At 39.9% G+C, this 19,723-nt stretch overlaps 1 protein-coding gene across 3 annotated transcripts in view; it reads right to left on the bottom strand.

Annotated features, from left to right (window-relative positions):
- Positions 1-19,723, bottom strand: part of ARHGAP24 (Rho GTPase activating protein 24) — a 337,143-nt gene that overhangs the window by 272,231 nt on the left and 45,189 nt on the right. For all 3 annotated transcript variants that reach the window (XM_048848049.2, XM_048848048.2, XM_048848047.2), the window contains exon 2: positions 10,932-11,131. In XM_048848049.2, the coding sequence (XP_048704006.2) occupies positions 10,932-11,111 (180 nt within the window). In that variant the 5' untranslated portion in view covers positions 11,112-11,131. The remainder of the gene's footprint in view (positions 1-10,931; positions 11,132-19,723) is intronic.

Here is a 19,723-nt window from a genome sequence, read left to right as displayed (position 1 = left end):
CCCTTCTGGCCTTAAAACCTCTGAATATTTGAAATTAGTTCACAGTTTCAGCTCAGAGCAGACAAGCATCCTCAGCACAAAATTAAGTGGCAATAGTAAAAAAGAAGCAAAGAAAGGAAACAAAGGCCCTGATCCTACAAGGAGCTCTCTGCAGACAAATCCCCAAGACAGAGCCCCAGTTACTTCCATGGGGCTCTTTACGGGCAGAGGGGAAAAGAGTGATGGTTGGGAGTGGTTTGCCAGCATGGAGTTCTAGAAACTGCCACCTTGTTACACGAAAGCTCAAGAAAAGAAAACATTCTTACAAATGGGAAAAAAAAATTTCCCTGAAGTAATTTTTTTAAACACTAAATTTTTTTCCCTTCTAAAAAATTCATTTTCAATTATACCCCATCTTTTAGTGAAAAAAAAAATCATCAATTTTTGACACCCCGCTCCCCTAATGTAACATCAACACCGGGGCCTTAAAGTAGATAATTTCTGAAACTTTATTCCTAACCAAGGGAGGTTACCTTTCCAGTGACATAAGCATCACTTTCAGCTCAGAATGATCTGGGAAGCATAGGCCTCTGATTAGTTATACTGTGACCCAGGGAACCCCTCAAATGCCCACTGACAGAAAGCACACCGAACCATAACTCTCCTCAGGCCTGATGCACTCATTGCCTCCAACTCACTGTTGTCATAATCAGTACCAAAAAAGTGTTGTGTAAGGTGTCATATGCAAACTGGTAACATGCTGTTCATTAATATTACTGTGTGATGTATGTACAGGCAGCGTATAAGAAGAGTTATACATGTATGCTGGAAATACGTTTCTAAAATATATTTGGCAGGCAGTGCCTAAGGTACCCTAATTTTGTTACCCATCACTGGACAGATACAAGGAACCAGAGCACTTGTAATCTGAGAAGGCTGGATCCTTCAGACAACAGGGTTGGATTCTCTGAGAACTGACTATAGGTGAGAAAATAGTTTAAACAATTTTAATCCCTAGAAAGCGTGTTTTGTTTTTGTTTAACTTATCATATTTGTGTCTTATCACATCACTTAAATACCTGTTCTTAGTTAATAAACTCTATCTGGTTTTATTACAAAACCATTTCAGTGCTGTATATTAAACTGAAGGGTAAAATCCTCAACCAAACTACCAGGCCGGTGTATCTTCTGTCTATTCCGTGAGAGGGATGTCACATTGCAGAAGAGATGGCTTGGGGCAGACTCGAGATTGGAAGGTCTTTTGGGATCACCCTGCAAGGAGTAACCAGGCTGGTGGAAGCCAAGGTGAAGTCATTGAGCTATAAGCAGGCTTCTGGTATCAGGGCTGAGTCAAAGCTGCACAGAACAGAAGCATCCAGGGTTACAGGGCAGGCAATGACAGCCCCTTACTGGTCTGGTGAACCCCCAAAGCATCACATATACAAACAGCAGAATTTCCAAAGTTACATTCAAGAGTGAAAGCATGGTTCCATGGATTACAAGGAAATAATGGAGAGAGACTGTAAACGAAGAAGTTACAGGTGGAAAATTCTTGTTTGATTGTTGACTCAATCTCCCTGGAAATACAGCATTCCTCTCTGCAGCACATTTTCTAGTCATTTGTCCAGTCTAGTTCTGCAGAGGCATTTAAAGCTGCCAATAGAAGCTATTGTCCTGACACTATTACAAAGAGTTTGAAATCTCCTCTTGAGATGTATGACTCCCTCATTTGTTTTCTTGCCTGGAAAATGCTCAATTCCACTTTAGTTTATTTCATACATAAATAAGCCACTTCAAAATCCAATTTGCAAGACATCTTGCTGGAACTTCCTGGTTTCTGTAATCTCATGGGTTGGATTTCTCTCTCTCTATTATATGTAATCTATCCAACAAGTCTCTATTTACATGCCAGAGTCAAGAGATTCTTCCTAATCTTTTTCCTGAATTGCATGAAATCTGTCAGAAAGCTGTGAAACTACAACAACTATAAACTGGTCACAAAATTTGCATCAATCATATAAACAAAAAAAAAACAGAGCATCACTTATAATTATCTTAAAAGAGCATTTGTGTGTATTAGGTAACACCACTATGTATATTTTTGACATACACAACCTTTCTAAAGAAAAGAAACTATCCAAAGTTATTACCACCAGGTATTGGTGGTATTGCGGTTATATGATTATACAGATATTACACAACTAGCACAAGTGGATTCCCTGTGTATGGGTGAGTAGCAAGTCGTGATTTTGAGGGCCCAACTGGAAACTATTTTAAGGGGCCTGATTTTAAGAGGGTAGTTGAGCACCACCTTTGCATCTCCTGGATCCTGGAAGTTAATGGGGATGACGCAATCCCCAGCATTAACTAGAGAAACCTCTAAGTGCAGCTGCATCAGCTCAGTATAATCAGAGAGACATTCCTGCTACATTTCCCCCCCCTCCCTCCCGACCTGATCACACCCCTACACTACTGGTTATTCCTGGATGGCCAGTTCATGCCTGTTAGGTTCCCTTTACTGGCCAAAACCCAGAATTAAGACCTTCAACTTAATGGAGTTAGTCTTGATATAAAACAAGTACGAGTCCAAAATCCAGCCCAAAATACTGAAGTGGGTTCAAAATGAGTTTGCCCATCACTGTTTATGCCCTTATGTCAATAGTGCTTCATTTAGATTCCTGACTTCACCCTAGGAGACTGATTTCTTGACTCAATAAAGCTAGTCTTAAGCATTTGTGATATATAGTGAAACTACTGTAAGAAAATCACACTGCAAAGATTCTTACTGCCAGTTGCAAGACTACAAAAACACCACCACTCAGAAGGCACCACCCCTCTCCTCCCTGTCTTAAATCCAGATATCGCCTACTCAGACATTGCTGGGAAAACATTTTCTGTCAAAAACAGAGTAGAAGAGGGAAAAGCCTGTTGCATCCAAACAACAGCTGTATTGTGAAATGGAGAATGTTAAATGTTGATCTCTTTGGCTACCCACTTTTCTGGCAAGATATTTGACCTTCAGACATGGCACAAGACTGGATCTCAAAGCACAAAAAGCCAAGGAATACAAGAACGACAAGACTTAGGAAGTTAACCAAAAAATGAATCATTTCCAAGATGAGAAATTATTCAGAATTATCAGAAATGTAGTTGTCTCTCCCCAGCTGGTGTTATTCTTCCATATTGTATTAATCTGCTCTGCATCCATTTTTTTTAGCCCTTTCATTTTTGTCTCCAATAAATAACTAAATCTATTTATATCCCTGCCTTCATCTTCAATAAGTGAAAACACCGTCTTCCTAAGGCCCTTTGAGATATTTCAAGGCATCACACAAAAAGATAGTTGCTACTCTGATAAAACAATATAAGGGAACGACTGTTGTGTTTGATGATAATAAAGAATCAATGAAATTTCATGGCACTTGATTATGAAAAATAAGGGTCGTATACTGCACCTTTCCCTCATCCTTTCTACGTAATCTGTATGTATCTGTGGGGACACTTTGAATCAGACCTTCAGCCAATGTTGCAGTGACTTCAAAGAAGCTACATAGGTTTACAATAGCGAGGGAGCTGACACGATGTAATCAGACATGTTCCTGCCATTTATCATAACTATTATTTAGTTGTCATGAGGTTTCAATTCCTGTGTTCAGAACAAATACGATGTACATTATTTGCCCACACAACTGAAAGACTTCTAAAGATAACACTTGGCATTTATAATGAACTGCATAGTCAATGCACTGAACAGGCATTAACTAATTGTCCCGTCATTCTTGTCGTGTACCTGAGTTGGTACAATCTCCATTGTATAGACAAGGAAACAGAGATAGGTGACTACTGTCACAAAGCTAACAGCAAAGCCAGGATTAGAATTAAAATCTCCTGACTCCCAACCATTTACTCATTCCTCTAGTCCCCACTGCCTTCCAACTTCATACCTGAGGTTGCTGACGTTTTTAATAGTAAATTTTATTGGGAAAGTAAGGAAGGTTTTCCTTTACACATTAGAGCTATTGCTTTACTACATTTACTTACAGCTACTGTGGATCTGATAACTAATTTCCCCTTCATAGTTTCTATCAAATTTAATCATGTCCTAATGAAAAACAATGGAAATCTGAAGACAAAATAATTGCAGAGAATTTCATTGTATTTATGGAATGCTGCGAAGCTACCCTACAGTAAGAAACTGATTTTTAATTGTGATATAGTTTTTGCTGCAAATATGCTGAATTTAGGGTATAACTAAACAGCCAATTCCTGTAAACCTGCAAAATCACTACTGGCAAATTCTCTTGAAAATTTCAGCTCAAATCTTCACATTTCAGAAGATTGTTAACTTTATAAGTTGTTTTAAGGGGGTGAGCTTTGGAAAATTTTCTGCCAACTCTCCACGGGAGGACTGTAGAACTTGACAGCACCCTGAGTAGATGCAGCAGGAGATACAGGACTGATTTGCCTGTTCCCCAGGCATGAATAAAGCAACAAGAAAATCAGAGGAAATGGGCAGGGCAGACTACCTTCATAGGAAACTCAATCATGGGTCTCCATACTGGCTTCAGGAATGAACGTAGACAGTAAAACTCAGACAGGCTTCTTTATCAAGGATCCATGCTTCCTGAGCATGTCCAGTGGAGTTCGGTTGATTTTTAATGGTAAATTATAATGTACTATGTAAGTCAAGAGGAGTTACACTAAGGATTAATTTGGCTAATATTTAAAAAAAAAAAAAGAAAATGGAGTAGCTGGAGAACCTAAGCGCAGAGACACCAGAACAGAAGCACAAAAAAGAGGATAGCATCCCCCAGGCAGTTTAACACTAGTACTGGGTGAATGGAGGGAAAGTTATTTGCCAATATTTTCCCAAATTTTTACTTTGTTAGTAAGCCATGTTCTTCCCTTATGAACTTTTGAATGAACAGGTTGTCATTATTCTAATACTGGGAAATGGCTGTTCTTTATGCAATTATCAATACTTATCTGCTAACAAAGGTATTTGTGCCCAAATAATTTTTCACTATGTGCACCTCAAGTGCTTACCCTTTTATAAAGATTCAGTTATCCAGTCAGGAAATAGAAACAATATCATACAACATGCCCTTCATCCTTTTCTTCCCTTCCACATGCAGTACAAACAACTAATAGTCAGTAACTGTCAAAATTAATAGTTTGGAAACAAACATAAGCTCAAATATATCTGCAGAAAGCGCTCACCCAACAATCATTCATAGCAAATAAACTTATAAAAAAATGAAAGTGTTTGCAAATGATTCCCCAAACCAACTAACTCCAAACAAACTTAGCCCCTCACGGGTTTGCCTTAATGACAAAAATATGAGCAAATAAGAATACTTTTCCTCAAGTCTACTTCCACTCAGGCTCCTCCCCAATGGGTTCCAAACCCTTATTCTTTCTCTCCCTGAGAGTTCCCTTCTGCCAGGTGCCTAACAAGCCACCTGGAGCAGTTAGTCTTCCCAGACAGTGCATTCCCAGCTATCAGACCAAGTGTACTAGGGAGCACTGCCAACCTGCTGCAGGGCTTAATGTGTTGAATAAATTGTTCGCTAAGAATGTTTGCCTAACCTTTAATTACCACTTATATGTGCTATCCAACAGGACCCATAAACGTACCCTGATCTTTTTTCCCATCACAGGGAGAGAGACTCAGCCCAAGCAGTTGCATCATTCACAAACCCTTTCCCTCTTCTCACACCCACCAGCCCAAACACTATGATCTGGACTGAAAACAGATAAAAAGAAAAATAATTAGTTCTCCTCCTTAGTTGTATTTTCTAAGTGAGTTGCCGTGGTGTGTGTGAATGAACCTAAAAATCTGTTAATAACTTTAAATCAGCACATTGGGATTCCTCTCAGTAGGTGTTTCTTTTCTTAATTATAGGCTCCAGAAAGTTAGATAAATCCATTTTAGAAGTTGCTGCTCTCCATCTCATAACAGCATTGTTACTTAACAGACAGTAAGTGGTCAAAGTAAAGTTGTTTGCTTCACGCCTCTGCCCCAAATTCAGCATAGAGACTAGGGTTCCCAGACAGTCATGGGAATTTTGATACCAGAATGCATACAGTATAACTTTCCTATGTAGCTAAATGAGAATATTGTACTACATGTTACAGTTGAGGCATCAAATCCAGGATACCTTTCAGCATTCTCATTTGCTTCAGAAATATTTCAAAACTGCAACAAAGTGGGTATTGGAACAGCCCTAATTTGGTCTGGTCCACTAGTTTCCCGTAACTATTGATGGGGGTTTTAAACAAGTCATACTTCTGAAGATTTTTTCCCTCCTACATCTATCATGGGATGTTTTAATAATTACTGATGACTTTTAGGCAACAAACTCAAAAGGAGCTCAATTAGAAGCACCAAAGGTTTCAGAATCAAACTTACAGATTTCTTTCACATATAAAAGTTAAGAAGCTCTAGTAGCCATTGAGACACACTACATACTTTATGGCCTCTCACTATTTAATGCACTTATTGATGCTTTAGCGCACTGAATAACTGCCCATGTAAAGCTGTGTGGCCTTATCACAACTATTACTGCCTTCAGCTAGCAGCCCAGTAAAGCTCTGTGTCCTGAAATATTAGTTATTAGTCCTGGTTAGTGTTTTTTAGATGATCGTGTAAAGGCATGACCTTTTTAGGGCTTCAGTTCTACAAAACAGATACAGAAAAAAATCCAGTTTTTCTTATTTTATCAGTGAATAGAGGGAATAAATGTAGAGAACACTAAAGTGTCCTTATTTCTAAATATATTTTGTTGTCAGAGAGTCCTTTAAATTTTGCATCCATAAAAGAGTAATTGACTGCCTGTAAGTGTGAAAAGTCTACATGTAATAAGAATTCACCTCTCTTTAGTAGCTTATTATATTTATGCAAATATAACTGTGAATACAATATGGCACCATTTTTTCTTACGTTTAAATAGCAACACTCTCCTTAGAACGTAGCCCTGGCTCACTCAAAAATATTGTATGCTCTGGGTGAGAAAAGTCAGCTGTAGTTCTAGAGGGGTGGGATTTGCAGGATTGGTCTCTTTATAAGAAAGAGGAGCTTATTATAGAAATTACATCAGTGAGTATCTAGAATTAGCCATGTTTGAGACTACTTGGATTTTGCTACATGATATGACACTTTGGTTGGTCTACACAGATTAAAATTACTTCAGATAGCAAATTCTAAACAATGGTATACTGACAGAACAATAAATGATACTGCCAAATATACTGACTTCTTATGGCTCACTAACTGTGTGTTGAAGATAGGGGACTAGATCCTGGGATAGGGTGCATTTGCACAGATCCAGTGGAATCAGTGGAACAATGCTGATGTACACTGGCCGAGGATCTGGTCAAGTGGCCAGAATTTTCAGACATGAATGCCTGAACAGATTTTGGAGCCTACCTTTAGGCATCTGCATAAGTGGCTTGATTTTCAGAACAACTGAGAATTTATAGTTCTCACTTAAGTCTAGCTCTCTTAGGTAATTATGTGGTCCCTCCATCATGGTATCTGAGCATCTCACTACCTTCAATGTATTTATCCTGACAGCACACCTGTAAGGTAAGGCAGTGCTATTATTCCCATTTGACAAATGGAGAACTGAGGCCCAGAGAGACCAAGTGACTCATCCGAAGTCACACACAAAGAGTCTGGGGCAAAACAGGGAACTGAATTTTTGTCTTCTGACTCACAAGCTAGTGCCCTAACTACTGAGGTGAGCGTGCTGAACACCTATGAAAGTCAGGCCATTTTTATTTAGATGGCTACATATGCAAACCAAAGTTTGAAAATTCTGGCTAATGCAATTACTTTAGCAAGCTGGCTAATACTCTGACTCAAGAATTTGGTGTCAGTTTGCTACTTCTAGGCCTGGCCAAATCGTTACATTGGCCGTTATTCCTCAACCTCTCCTTTCCTTTGACCAACTATAAATTTTTGTTTCTTTCTAAACAAATATTGTAATTCTTCCTGATACACACAACCATCTGCTGACTGCACAAAAGGTTTATTGACAGTGCTCAGCACCCAGGGACCTGGGATCATTTCAGATGCAATAAAATATAACGTAACTTAGGAGAAATTAAGTTAGAGGAGTTCATAGGAGTAATTTTTCCATCCTCAGAGACAGAGTCAAAACCAAATACTGAATGGTCACAGAAGTCATGGAGGGAACCTCAAAATAGGAGAAAGAAAAGACTAGAAGAAGATTCTGTATATCTGTTTGGAAGTTGCTTTTGCATTTTCATTCGGAAAGTATAAACGAGTGCAGAATCAGGCTGCTCATTTAAGTGCTGCATCAAAACAAAGAACTATGCAAGACAGGGTCTGATGGAGAAAAGTAACTAACTAGGGAAGACAGATTATTAAGATTTGTATTCAGGCACAGAATAGCCTACTTTCCTTAAACATCATTCAGTTTGTAGCAATTTCATTAAATGGTTTCTTGTTTGCCTTCCAGAAATGCACAAAGGTCAATAGAGATGCAACTTGTATTTAAAATCTCAAAATGCGTATAGTGAAAGATATACAGAGAGGTTGTAAATATGAATTTTAAAAGGGTATTTAGTGAAATATGAAATAACTAAAATGTGTAAATTAAACAAATTAGAAACCAAGGGTTATTTAAGGAGAATAAACTGCTGCACTATGGGCCTTAACTTAAACCTTACATTTCTTGAGGTTTATACAACAGGAAACTTCCTTTAGAACACCTGAATCAAGACTGGCTGTCTCTCTGAAAGATATGCTCTAGTTCTAACCCAAGTTATGGGATTGATGTAGGAATTACTGGTGAAATTCTATAGCCCACGTAATACAGGATGCCAGACTAGATGATGGTCAGTACTGACCTTTGAATTAATGATAACACACTATGAAAAAAATCTATATAAACACACACTGTATTTAAACTGATCTTAAGCATTATACCATGTGTGTGAAAAATATGAGCGTAAGTGTATATGTCTGTATGTATAAATGTGGGACATAATTAACAGAAGTGCTCATCATACAGAACACGATCTCAAGTCAGGGGGAGCTGTGAGGTGCTCAGGGCCTCAGAAAATTAAGACCATATATACTACAACATTGTTCTTCTGTTTGCAATAACTTAATATCACAGATGCCCGGGTTTGCGCCCTGAGCTGGGAGGGAGGCAGAGTTATTTACTCTTTTCTTATGGCACTTTGGAGATTTGTAGCCATAAAACAGGCCTATAAAAGTAGTAAGTAAATAGGAAAATAAATGACCATTAAGGAACAGTAAATTTTGAGCATATTCCAGACTGCAGTTTATCATTGTCAAGGTTCCTCCCCCACTCTGAACTCTAGGGTACAGATGTGGGGACCTGCATGAAAAACCTCCTAAGCTTATCTTTACCAGCTTAGGTCAAAACTTCCCCAAGGTACAAAATATTCCACCCGTTGTCCTTGGATTGGCCGCTACCACCACCAAACTAATACTGGTTACTGGGGAAGAGCTGTTTGGACGCGTCCTTCCCCCCAAAATACTTCCCAAAACCTTGCACCCCACTTCCTGGACAAGGTTTGGTAAAAAGCCTCACCACTTTGCCTAGGTGACTACAGACCCAGACCCTTGGACCTTAAGAACAATGAACAATCCTCCCAACACTTGCACTTTCCCCTTTCCTGGGAAATGTTGGATAAAAAGCCTCACCAATTTGCATAGGTGACCACAGACCCAAACCCTTGGATCTGAGAACAATGAAAAAGCATTCAGTTTCTTACAAGAAGACTTTTAATAAAAAAATAGAAGTAAATAGAAATAAAGAAATCCCCCCTGTAAAATCAGGATGGTAGATATCTTACAGGGTAATTAGATTCAAAAACATAGAGAACCCCTCTAGGCAAAACCTTAAGTTACAAAAAAGATACACAGACAGAAATAGTTATTCTATTCAGCACAATTCTTTTCTCAGCCATTTAAAGAAATCATAATCTAACGCATACCTAGCTAGATTACTTACTAAAGTTCTAAGACTCCATTCCTGGTCTATCCCCGGCAGAAACCAGCATATAGACAGACACACAGACCCTTTGTTTCTCTCCCTCCTCCCAGCTTTTGAAAGTATCTTGTCTCCTCATTGGTCATTTTGGTCAGGTGCCAGCGAGGTTACCTTTAGCTTCTTAACCCTTTACAGGTGAGAGGAGCTTTCCCCTGGCCAGGAGGAATTTCAAAGGGGTTTACCCTTCCCTTTATATTTATGACAATTATACATTATGGTTGTTGGTAAATGTGAGTTTACATGTTGTATGATTGTGACTCTGAAGGCTGGGGAAATCCATATGGCTACTCCTTTAAGTAACAAGCAAGCTACATACACAATAGTTTACTTATCCACCTTATCTCAAATAAGTACCTTTCATTGATTTGAAAAAAAGCAAGAATTTGCTACTGCGACTTGTCTCACAGTAGGCAACTTTTAAAATGGTCTGAGGAAGAAAATCTGTCTTAGGGTATTTTTACACCGCAATAAAACACCCATGGCTAGCCTGTGTCAGCTGACTCGGGCTTGGGCTGTGGGTCTATAAATTTGCAGTGTAGATATTCAAGCTTGGGCCAGAGCCTGGGCTCTGGGACCTAGCCTCCCAGGAGATCTATCCTGTAATTTTACAGCCCTGCAGCCCGAGCCCTGCAAGGTCAAGTCAGCTGACACAGGCCAGCCGTGGTATTTTATTGCAGCATAGACAAACCCTCTGGGACCCAAGCATCTGAGGGAAGCCATATATTTATTTAAATAAGACAAGTACCGTTTTGTGTGCCAAATGCCTAAGCCAGCCCTCTAAACAAAAACCAAACAAGGCAACCCAGATTGGGGTGCCTGTTTCTTCCAATTGCATCAAATTCTGCCAGTATTCTTTCAGTTCCCTATCTCACCTCCCACCCTCCTGCTCCCCCCGCTTACCAAAGGTTTGGTTTCATCTTCATCTTTGAAATAATAAAGCTGGTCCCCCTTGAGAACAAACCAGCGTGTGTGCCAAGTCTTGACAAAGCCTCCTTGCTTCCGCAGCCACCCACACTTAATGGCATTGTGCCGTCCTTGGCTTAGCTGGTGACTCTCTGCAGAGCCATTGTTCTCATCCATAATGAGGCCGACAGACTCTCCTGTTTAGACAACAAAGGGGGAAAAGAAAAAAAAAAGGAAACCACATTATTCTCTTTTTGGAGGAGGGGGCAGAAGTAGCAACCTGCCAATTTTCAACATAGCTAGAAAACAAATAAGCCCCAACAACAAAAATGCCCTACAAGAGCTTTTACTATCCACCTGTTTATTTTCATGTCAGTGTCAGTCAGCTGGGAGAGTATAATCCGGTTTCCAAAGTTTCATGAAAAGTAAATTCCATGTTAAACAGCAAATAAGCAGGGAGAGAAACAAAACAACTTTTCACGTACAACGCAATATATATTTCCATTCACAACAAGCAAAACATGCCCCTTCAATCTAGATGATTTAGGACTTATTCCTACTCGACAGTTCATTTGGATTAAGGGAAGATGTGAGTTTAAAGCACAATAGCTTTTCCAGAATAATTCCCTGTGTTGACAAGCCCTTAGTTTAAAGGGAAGCAACAAAAAAAGAACCAACATAAAATCTCCATGGCAGAGAAAGATGATCGTGTCTCACGCTATAAGGTCCTCTGTTCCATCAAAGCCTTCCCCCGAACAAAGAAAGGCTTCTTACATGTAAAGGTGTAGTACACAGAAAATAGAATTGTTGCTAGGTTTACCACATAATGTAATAGATCCCCTACTGGAGGAGGGAGAGGAGGGAGAGTGTGTGTGTGTGGGGAGGAGGGCGGTAATCAAATGTTCCAATTAGTGCAGAACTTTTGTAGTTAAACCTTAAGTCATGAAAAACTTGACTACTTTGGGGTTTGAACATGGACATGAACCTAGAAAAGTTTCATGTAAAACTCTTTCAAAGCCTGCAACACCTTTGTCAAAACTTAAAACCATACTTTCCAGTGTCCGGATAGGCATGAATCTTCTAGACTGATTTTGCATGTGCAATATATGCTTATGTGATAAGCTTTCAAGGTCAAATAATTCCTCATTAACCCAGATGCAATGCATGGAGTTGAACAAACTCGTGAAGCTTATTTTTTCCAACCTTCAATGTACTGGGTTCAAATACACCCAAATTATCAAGTGAAACTCAAGGATGCAAAACCACATGTACTGAAACAGCCTAAAATGAGATCAAACCCCATACAGCCCCTTATATAAAAGGGCAAACCCTTAACTAATACAGTAATATACAGTGCCATGACTAGGACAAAGACAGGTCAGTCATCACAAAGGCACCTGTTTTGCTTTTTAGGAAGTTAAGAAATGGAACATCAAATAAATCAGAAGTCAGAGAATAAAACCAGCCCTGCTTCTCCTCAGGTACCCCCGTTGGCTCCCCAGCAGCCAGACCTGTCTCCCTCCACAGCTAGAGGAAACTCGGTCTGCTCCTGACCCACTGCCCTCTTATAAGGGCCCGCTGAGCCCTGATTGGGGTGTGGCCACAGCTGAGCCTACTTTCCCAATCAGCCTGGGAACTGCTTGCTCCCAGCCACAGCCCTCTCCTGGGCTGTTTTAGCCCTTGAAGGCTGGAGCGGGTGACCACCTGGCTACATTGGCACTGACATCAATGTACATGCAGTAGGTATCTGGATTTCAGTTAACTGGCCACGAAGAATGTTTATTGATCTGTGTGTTTTTGCTAGATATCATGTATACATTAAATTATTCACATAATACTAAAGTAAATGAGGTGCTTGGGAGTAAACAATGTTCTTTTTTTTTAAAAAAAAAAGAGAGAACATCCTTTCAGGTAAAATATTCATTGGTATGATATATTCTTTTTGTTTAAAAATATATTGACAGCTACATCTCTGAAGGAGTGTAATACAAAATTAGTTGCTTCCCCCCAATTCCCTCACTCTTCAAACCATTTTCTCACATGAAATTAGTAGAAATGCGAGTCAGCTGACTTGTTTTTGGCAATTGAACCATTACATGCAATCCCATGAGACCAAATTTACAAAGGGTCTTATTGTTCTACATTTCTCCTTTACTCTCCAAACCTGAAAACTACAATCCAGATTTTGAATCAGAAACCCAAGAGTTGGCTTACTCCCGCTAGTTGTTTTCACAGCTGCTTCAGCACCGTCACAAAAATAAACGGCAGGAAGACCGGGTGTTGGCACTGATACAGACAGCAGAGAGGTGCGAAGAGGACATAATCCCATACTTGGTCATGTGTTGTTTATCTCAAGATAACCAACTCTCTGTCTTGCCATTGTGAGACATGAGGCAGAAAGCCATGGCATTTTCTAAATAAACAAAATAAGAGTATTTCTGAAAACCCATCTTCTGAATGAAGCATAAAACTTGTTTTCTGAAAGAATCTGCCCAGTTGTCCTGGCCAAGTTCCAATTTAGGTAATTACTAGATCTGAACAAATCCTGTACACTCCATTCATTGGGGCTGTCTATTAGTGAACCCTCTTGGGTTTGCCTGGAGATATGGGGTTGTAAAGAATATACAACTAAGAAATGCTCCCACACATTCACCAGCTGCTCTTTTTCTCAATGTCACAGACCCAATCTCTACCAACCACTGCTGGTCATACTTCATTCCCTTTTCCCCCTGCCTAATGGGGCATGCAACCTTCTCCCTAGGGTCTTTAGACCGTTCCCTTAATTTTCTTTTCCAGAGGGTTGGGGGAGCATTACTGTTTCCACCTGACAGTGATAGCGGAGAAACTTTCGCTCTCCACCAACCAGTTATCTGTATATTCAACAGGCATTTCTCATAAAATGTAGCACTTAGTAGCCACAAAATGCCTGGAGAGAGGATGGGCCCAAACAGCATCAAGTCCCAATCCACCACATTTTCATGAGCGTGAGCCATTGTTGACAGGTTTGTCTAGAAACCAGCTGGTTTCAGGTCCATTCGTGGTTCTAGCTGAAATTTTTCACAGTTTTAGTAAAACATTCCAAGTTCTTAAAACACCACCTGCCTTTTCAGTTAGATACAGTACCAGATCCTACATTCTTGCTGGTCCTCAACTGCCATGTCAGGCACTTGACAGCCAGAGACCAACCCTGCATAGAATGGGCTCAGGATCCAAGGAACTGCCCTTTGGATGCTCCTCCTGAATGGTGCAGTGCTCACCTTAGCTGTAACTGTTTGGTGAATTGCTGCAGGTGGTGACCAATCTGGTTAGGCAAAAAGCAGCATACATTGGTCTGGTTATTATTCTAGAGAAAATTAATTCCTTGTCCATTACTATCCATTTTTAGATTACAGCCAGCTCAGTATTAACCTGTCTGGACAGAATATTGAACAAGTGGCAACTGTCAAAAACTTGGGAAAAATCCTAGAGGCCCATCAAGCAAGTGTTGCAGGGACATCATGATGAAGCTCACTACGCAGCTGTTGATCTGTAGAACTATGGTTATACCTGCTCTACCGTACAGCTGTGCAACACAGGCACTGAGGAAGGCTGAAAAGCAATGATTTGATATTTTTGATTCTCATTGTCTTCGTCAGTTGCTCCATATTAAGTGGCTTGGCAAAAATCAACACTGAGGATATTCATAACAGATCCTACCAATTGCCTTCAGCAGCAATGGTTTTGCTTCAGAGGCTCTTGATAGAGACATATTATTAAGATGGAAAACAAGTCAACTACAAGTGTGTTTACCAAGGAATGCCACTAGATGGTCAGCGATCACATGGCTGATCACATTGATAAGACTGCCAATAACAGACCGGTTTCAGAGTAGCAGCCATGTTAGTCTGTATCCGCAAAAAGAACAGGAGTACATCCAGCCAGACCAAGCTAGAGATTGATTCAGGTGGCCTTCAGTGTGAAAGGAAGCTACATCCTTTTGGGATTTGCCCTGATGATTATGATGATGGAGGTTAACTTTTGCTGTCCTTTCCACCGGGTCCTTCTTTTTTTTAAAATTCAGAAGACAAATGTTTGTTTTTCAGCACTGTGACCATACTAGGGGTACAACCAGCTGGGACTAAATGTGCCTAATTGGTTACAGAGAGTTTTCTGACCACTAGAAAGCACACACCATAGGTCTCTCTGTCACTTGCTAGCTCCACTGCACTGGTATGAGTCAAGAGGAGCTGACATCAGGAATCATAACATTCAAAAACTGGTAGGAGAACACTTCAACTTCTCTGGCTACTCAGTGAAAGACTTAAGGGTGGCAATTCTGCAACAGAAAAGCTTCAAAAAACAGACTCCAACAAGACACTGCTGAGCTTGAATTAATATGCAAACTCTATACCATTAACTTGCGTTTGAATAGAGACTGGGAGCGGCTGGGTCATTTGAATCTATTTCCCCATGTTAAGTATCCTCACACATTCTTGTCAACTGTCTAAATGGGCCATCTTGATTATCACTACAAAAAAGTTTTTTTCTCCTGCTGATAATAGCTCATCTTAATTAATTAGCCTCTTACAGTTTGTATGGCAACTTCCACCTTCTCTGTATGTGTGTGTGTGTATATATATATATATATATCTTCTTACTATATGTTCCATTCAATGCATCCAATGACGTGGGTTGTAGCCCACGTAAGCTTATGCTCTAATAAATTTGTTAGTCTCTAAGGTGCCACAAGTACTCCTGTTCTTTTTAAGAGGGGCTCTGTTTGTAGATGACTAGCAAAACTGCTAAAAACTTACCTATATAACTCTTTGCAAGTATGATTTGTAGAGTATGTGACATGCACTCCCTGAGTCAATGTTGACTACAAAATGTCCCACCACAAAGGAGGATTTTCTGGACCGTGAAGAGGAATTTACAGAGGAACAACTACTCCTGGTCTGCTTTTGATTATTATTGTTTGGATAGGGGGCATCCATCTCCCCACTCCCATCCTATCTCATGTTCTTTACCCACCTTCCTCATTATATAATATTTAATTGTGGGGTAGGGCAGATACTTCTTCTGTGTTTAGAAGAGGGGAGGGGCAATTGAGGCAGTGGGAACTGATGGTTACCTCATCTTCCTCCTGCTCTCTAGGTTTCGCTCAAATTACTTGTGCTATATAACCCACTGTGCTGAACAAAAATACATACAGCAGGACATTGGCAGTGAGAGCCTGAAGAAGCAGCTTCAGCCACATACAAAGCTGCCAGAACGATAAGCCCTAGTAACTGGAGGTCCAAATGACATGCAGAAAAATATTTCAGGTCTCACATGGGATGGCCAGCGGGGGAAATTCAGAACATCTGCAAAGTCTGGTGAACTGAAGCATAGAGCAGTTAATTGATTTGCCAAAGGTCAGAGAACAAGTCAGAGGCAGCATCAGGAACAGAAACTAGATGTCCTGATTCCCAGATCTCTACCCTAACCATTAGGATAGGCTGCGTCGGAAGGTCTGAAGACACTGCAAAGCCTCTTGATCTTGTTTATAATGTGTCATACAGTATATGGAGGAAGAGTCACCATTCCCCTCCCCTCAGAAGGACAATTTGATGTGTACATGCTGTATTGTGAACACTTAATATTTGCTGACTTCATTAACACATGAATGGATTAGAGCTGGCAGGCACAATCTCAGAAGATCATTGCTGTACATAGAGAAATAATTTTTGTGTTACTCTTTCTTATCAAAGTGTGATAGCAAAGTTCATCTGAGCATGGATGTCACCAGGTTTCTTGAATAATGCACCGCTGAGAATGTAACTGGACAGTCTGCTCTCTCACAAAATGAAAACAGGAATTCTTCCTTCATCTTTTGTACAGCAGTTCAGGGTCATAGTCAGGCTTTCCACACTTGGTGTAAAATTTCCCAATGGGATAGTGTGTTACAAATTATAATGGCTAAAAAATATGCCCAGAGAAATTTTAGTTTGACAACAGCTGAGAAGAAACAAAACCCTGCTGAAATTAAGTGGCCCCTGGGCAAATCAAATTGGAACTGCTATTTAACTGACATCCTGAAGGATGAGTAAAGACAGAACGGCCTTTTTGTAAAAGGAGAGAAGAATCCAATGCAAACACTGCAGTGGGGAAACAGGACTGTTCAAAAATGAAGGAGCAAGCAGGCTCTGGAAAGAGTGAGGCTTGTGGCTATTGGGGTGGAGGAGGGAAGGAGATGGGATTGTTTGCTACTTACATTACACGTTAAATTCATCTCATTCTTACAGTAAATACTGCCCTCAGCAAAGTACCAAGTCTGGAAATGACATGGTATCACTGAAAGTACAAATTGGCCAACGCAGTGATATGCATTACAGAGGTCAGACCTGTAGTAGTGTGGATACAGAGGAAAACTGGTGTATCTACTGATGTGTGGGTGTTTGGGGTAGGAGCACCTACTGGTGAATGTTTTAGTTCAACCCATCTCTACTGAAACTGTTATTTTACAGTGTTTGTGTATATACCTATAAGGTAAGAGCCAAGTAACAGCAAAAGCAACAGCACATTACTCTTGTCCAAAGGAAAACATTGTAAACATTAAGTTTACAGCTCAAATCTTTTTAAATAAAAAAGTCAGTGTATATATTTTTGTCATATTTAATGCCAATTATGTTTAATGTTGATTCATTTTCTGCTACTTTGATCACGGAACTAAGATAATCCCTTCTCGGTTAAAAAAGTTACATATCAGCAAATTTGGGTATTCAACTATCTAATTGGAAATTGTCATTGCCTCGATCGTATAAAATATTAGCCACATTGACACTGAGATTTCCATGTTCGTATTTTGGAGACAGTGTAGTCAATGTTTTTAAAAGCTGAGATGTGTGTCTTTCCACTGAGGAAGCCAGCTAATCAGTGCCATTGCTTTGTAGCTGGCGTTTCAGTTCTCTGCCCAGGAAAAAATGAATTTGTATTCATGGAATTAACATTTCACTTGGTTAAAAGCCACAGAGGTTTCCTTTACATATCTGAGAGAAGCAGGGAATATCTGTTATATGTCATCCTAGCAGTCACATGTAAAGTAATATAATTCCTCTATTTTATGTTACATTTGTTCATGTTTGCACAGCCATTTCTAGCTGTGAAAACCCCATACAAATGCTATTATTATATACCTCTTTCCTGCCTTTCCTTTTGCCTCATGCCAGCATCTTCACCCTTACACTTGCCTCCTACACACCTCCATAAATATTTAGGAATTGTACTTGCTCGTACAGTTCTCTCTTACGAGACTAAGACCAATACTTTGTGCCTGTACCAAGGTCTTTTGCCAGGCAGAGATTATTTGGGAAATGCCTCTTAATTGTGTGGTACAGACATTGCCCAATATTAGACCCCAAAACTCTGCCTGAATGTCATTTATGTATATACACATTTGAAAAGATTCCTAGACCAAAAAAGAAAGACAGGTTTTACTATAAAGAGACCGAGAGAGAGAGAAAGACAAGCTTTACTATAGAAGAACATATGTAGCTATAGCTTTAGATTTTTAAAAGTGCTTACATGACTTTGAAGCCTCGGTCAATTTCGAAAACAGTACTTAGGCCCAGATTTGTAAGGGTATTTAGACATTGTTCTGCTCAGCGTAACAAGACTCAAGTAATTTTCAAAGGTGATATAGGCACTTCGTCTCATTTTCACTCTCTCTCTCTCCCCCCCTCTCTCTCAACCATTGACTATTTCTTGTAATTATGAATGACAATGAATTACCACTATGAATGACGACAGCAGGGCTACCACTACCACCAGTATCTCCTCCTCCAACTGTTTTGTGAATGATACCGAAGCCCCGAAAAAAATGGACTGAAAATATTCAGAAAATTTGTGTCAAATTCATGAATAGTTTCAGGTTGACCAGAACAGTATTTTTCAACAGACTACTCACCTGAAAAATTTCACTCATCTATACTTAGGAACATTAATCTCATTGAAAGTCAACAGGATTTAGGCTTCTATTTACAGCCCAGGGGAGTTAGGGCAATCACTCAGGGTGTAAGAGGCCCAAGCTCCTTGCTCCAATAACTTAGTTTATGCAGAGTGGAACAGCTTTAAACAGTAGAGCTTGAGAGAGACCCACACCAGAATATCCTAGAGCCCCGTGGCGAAGGCACTCTCCTGCAGTGTGGAAGACCCAAGTTCGAATTCCTTCTTCACATCAGGCAGAAGAGAAAACGAAAACTGGGTTTCCCACATCCTAAGTGACTGCCTTTACCACTGGGCTAAAGGTTATAAGAAGGTTTCAGAGCAGCAGCTGTGTTAGTCTGAATTCGCAAAAAGAAAAAGGAGTACTTGTGGCACCTTAGAGACTAACCAATTTATTTGAGCATAAGCTTTCGTGAGTTACAGCTCACTTCATCGGATGCATATATAAAGCCAACTTTATAACAATATAAAGCCATCTCTTAGAGCTTGAAATGTACAGAGCCCCAAGACCCATCCTTACTGCCTGGTGGATCCACAGTACTCACCAGAAAATCATTTAAATTGGTATTGTGCTCATTTTTACGGAGAGTGGGAGGAAGAAATGGACGTCAAGAATACTGTAGCAATGAAGGGGTTCCATAAATTGTCTTATACTTGCAATAGGAAAATCAAGCACCAACACTTGACTTTTCTCCCTCTCTTTGCATGAGATTTAGGTGAAATCAAGGACTCTGTCACCTTCTAAGTTGGTGATTCAAAAACAAGAGGAGCACTAGTCCCTTTTACAAGATATCCCATGCTGCCGAAGGCCAACTTTGATTCCTGCA

The sequence above is a fragment of the Caretta caretta genome, chromosome 4 (assembly GCF_965140235.1).
Source record: "Caretta caretta isolate rCarCar2 chromosome 4, rCarCar1.hap1, whole genome shotgun sequence".
NCBI lineage: Eukaryota > Metazoa > Chordata > Testudines > Cheloniidae > Caretta > Caretta caretta.
Note: the sequence above shows the minus strand (reverse complement) of the source record. Positions and strands in the feature narration are given on the sequence as shown.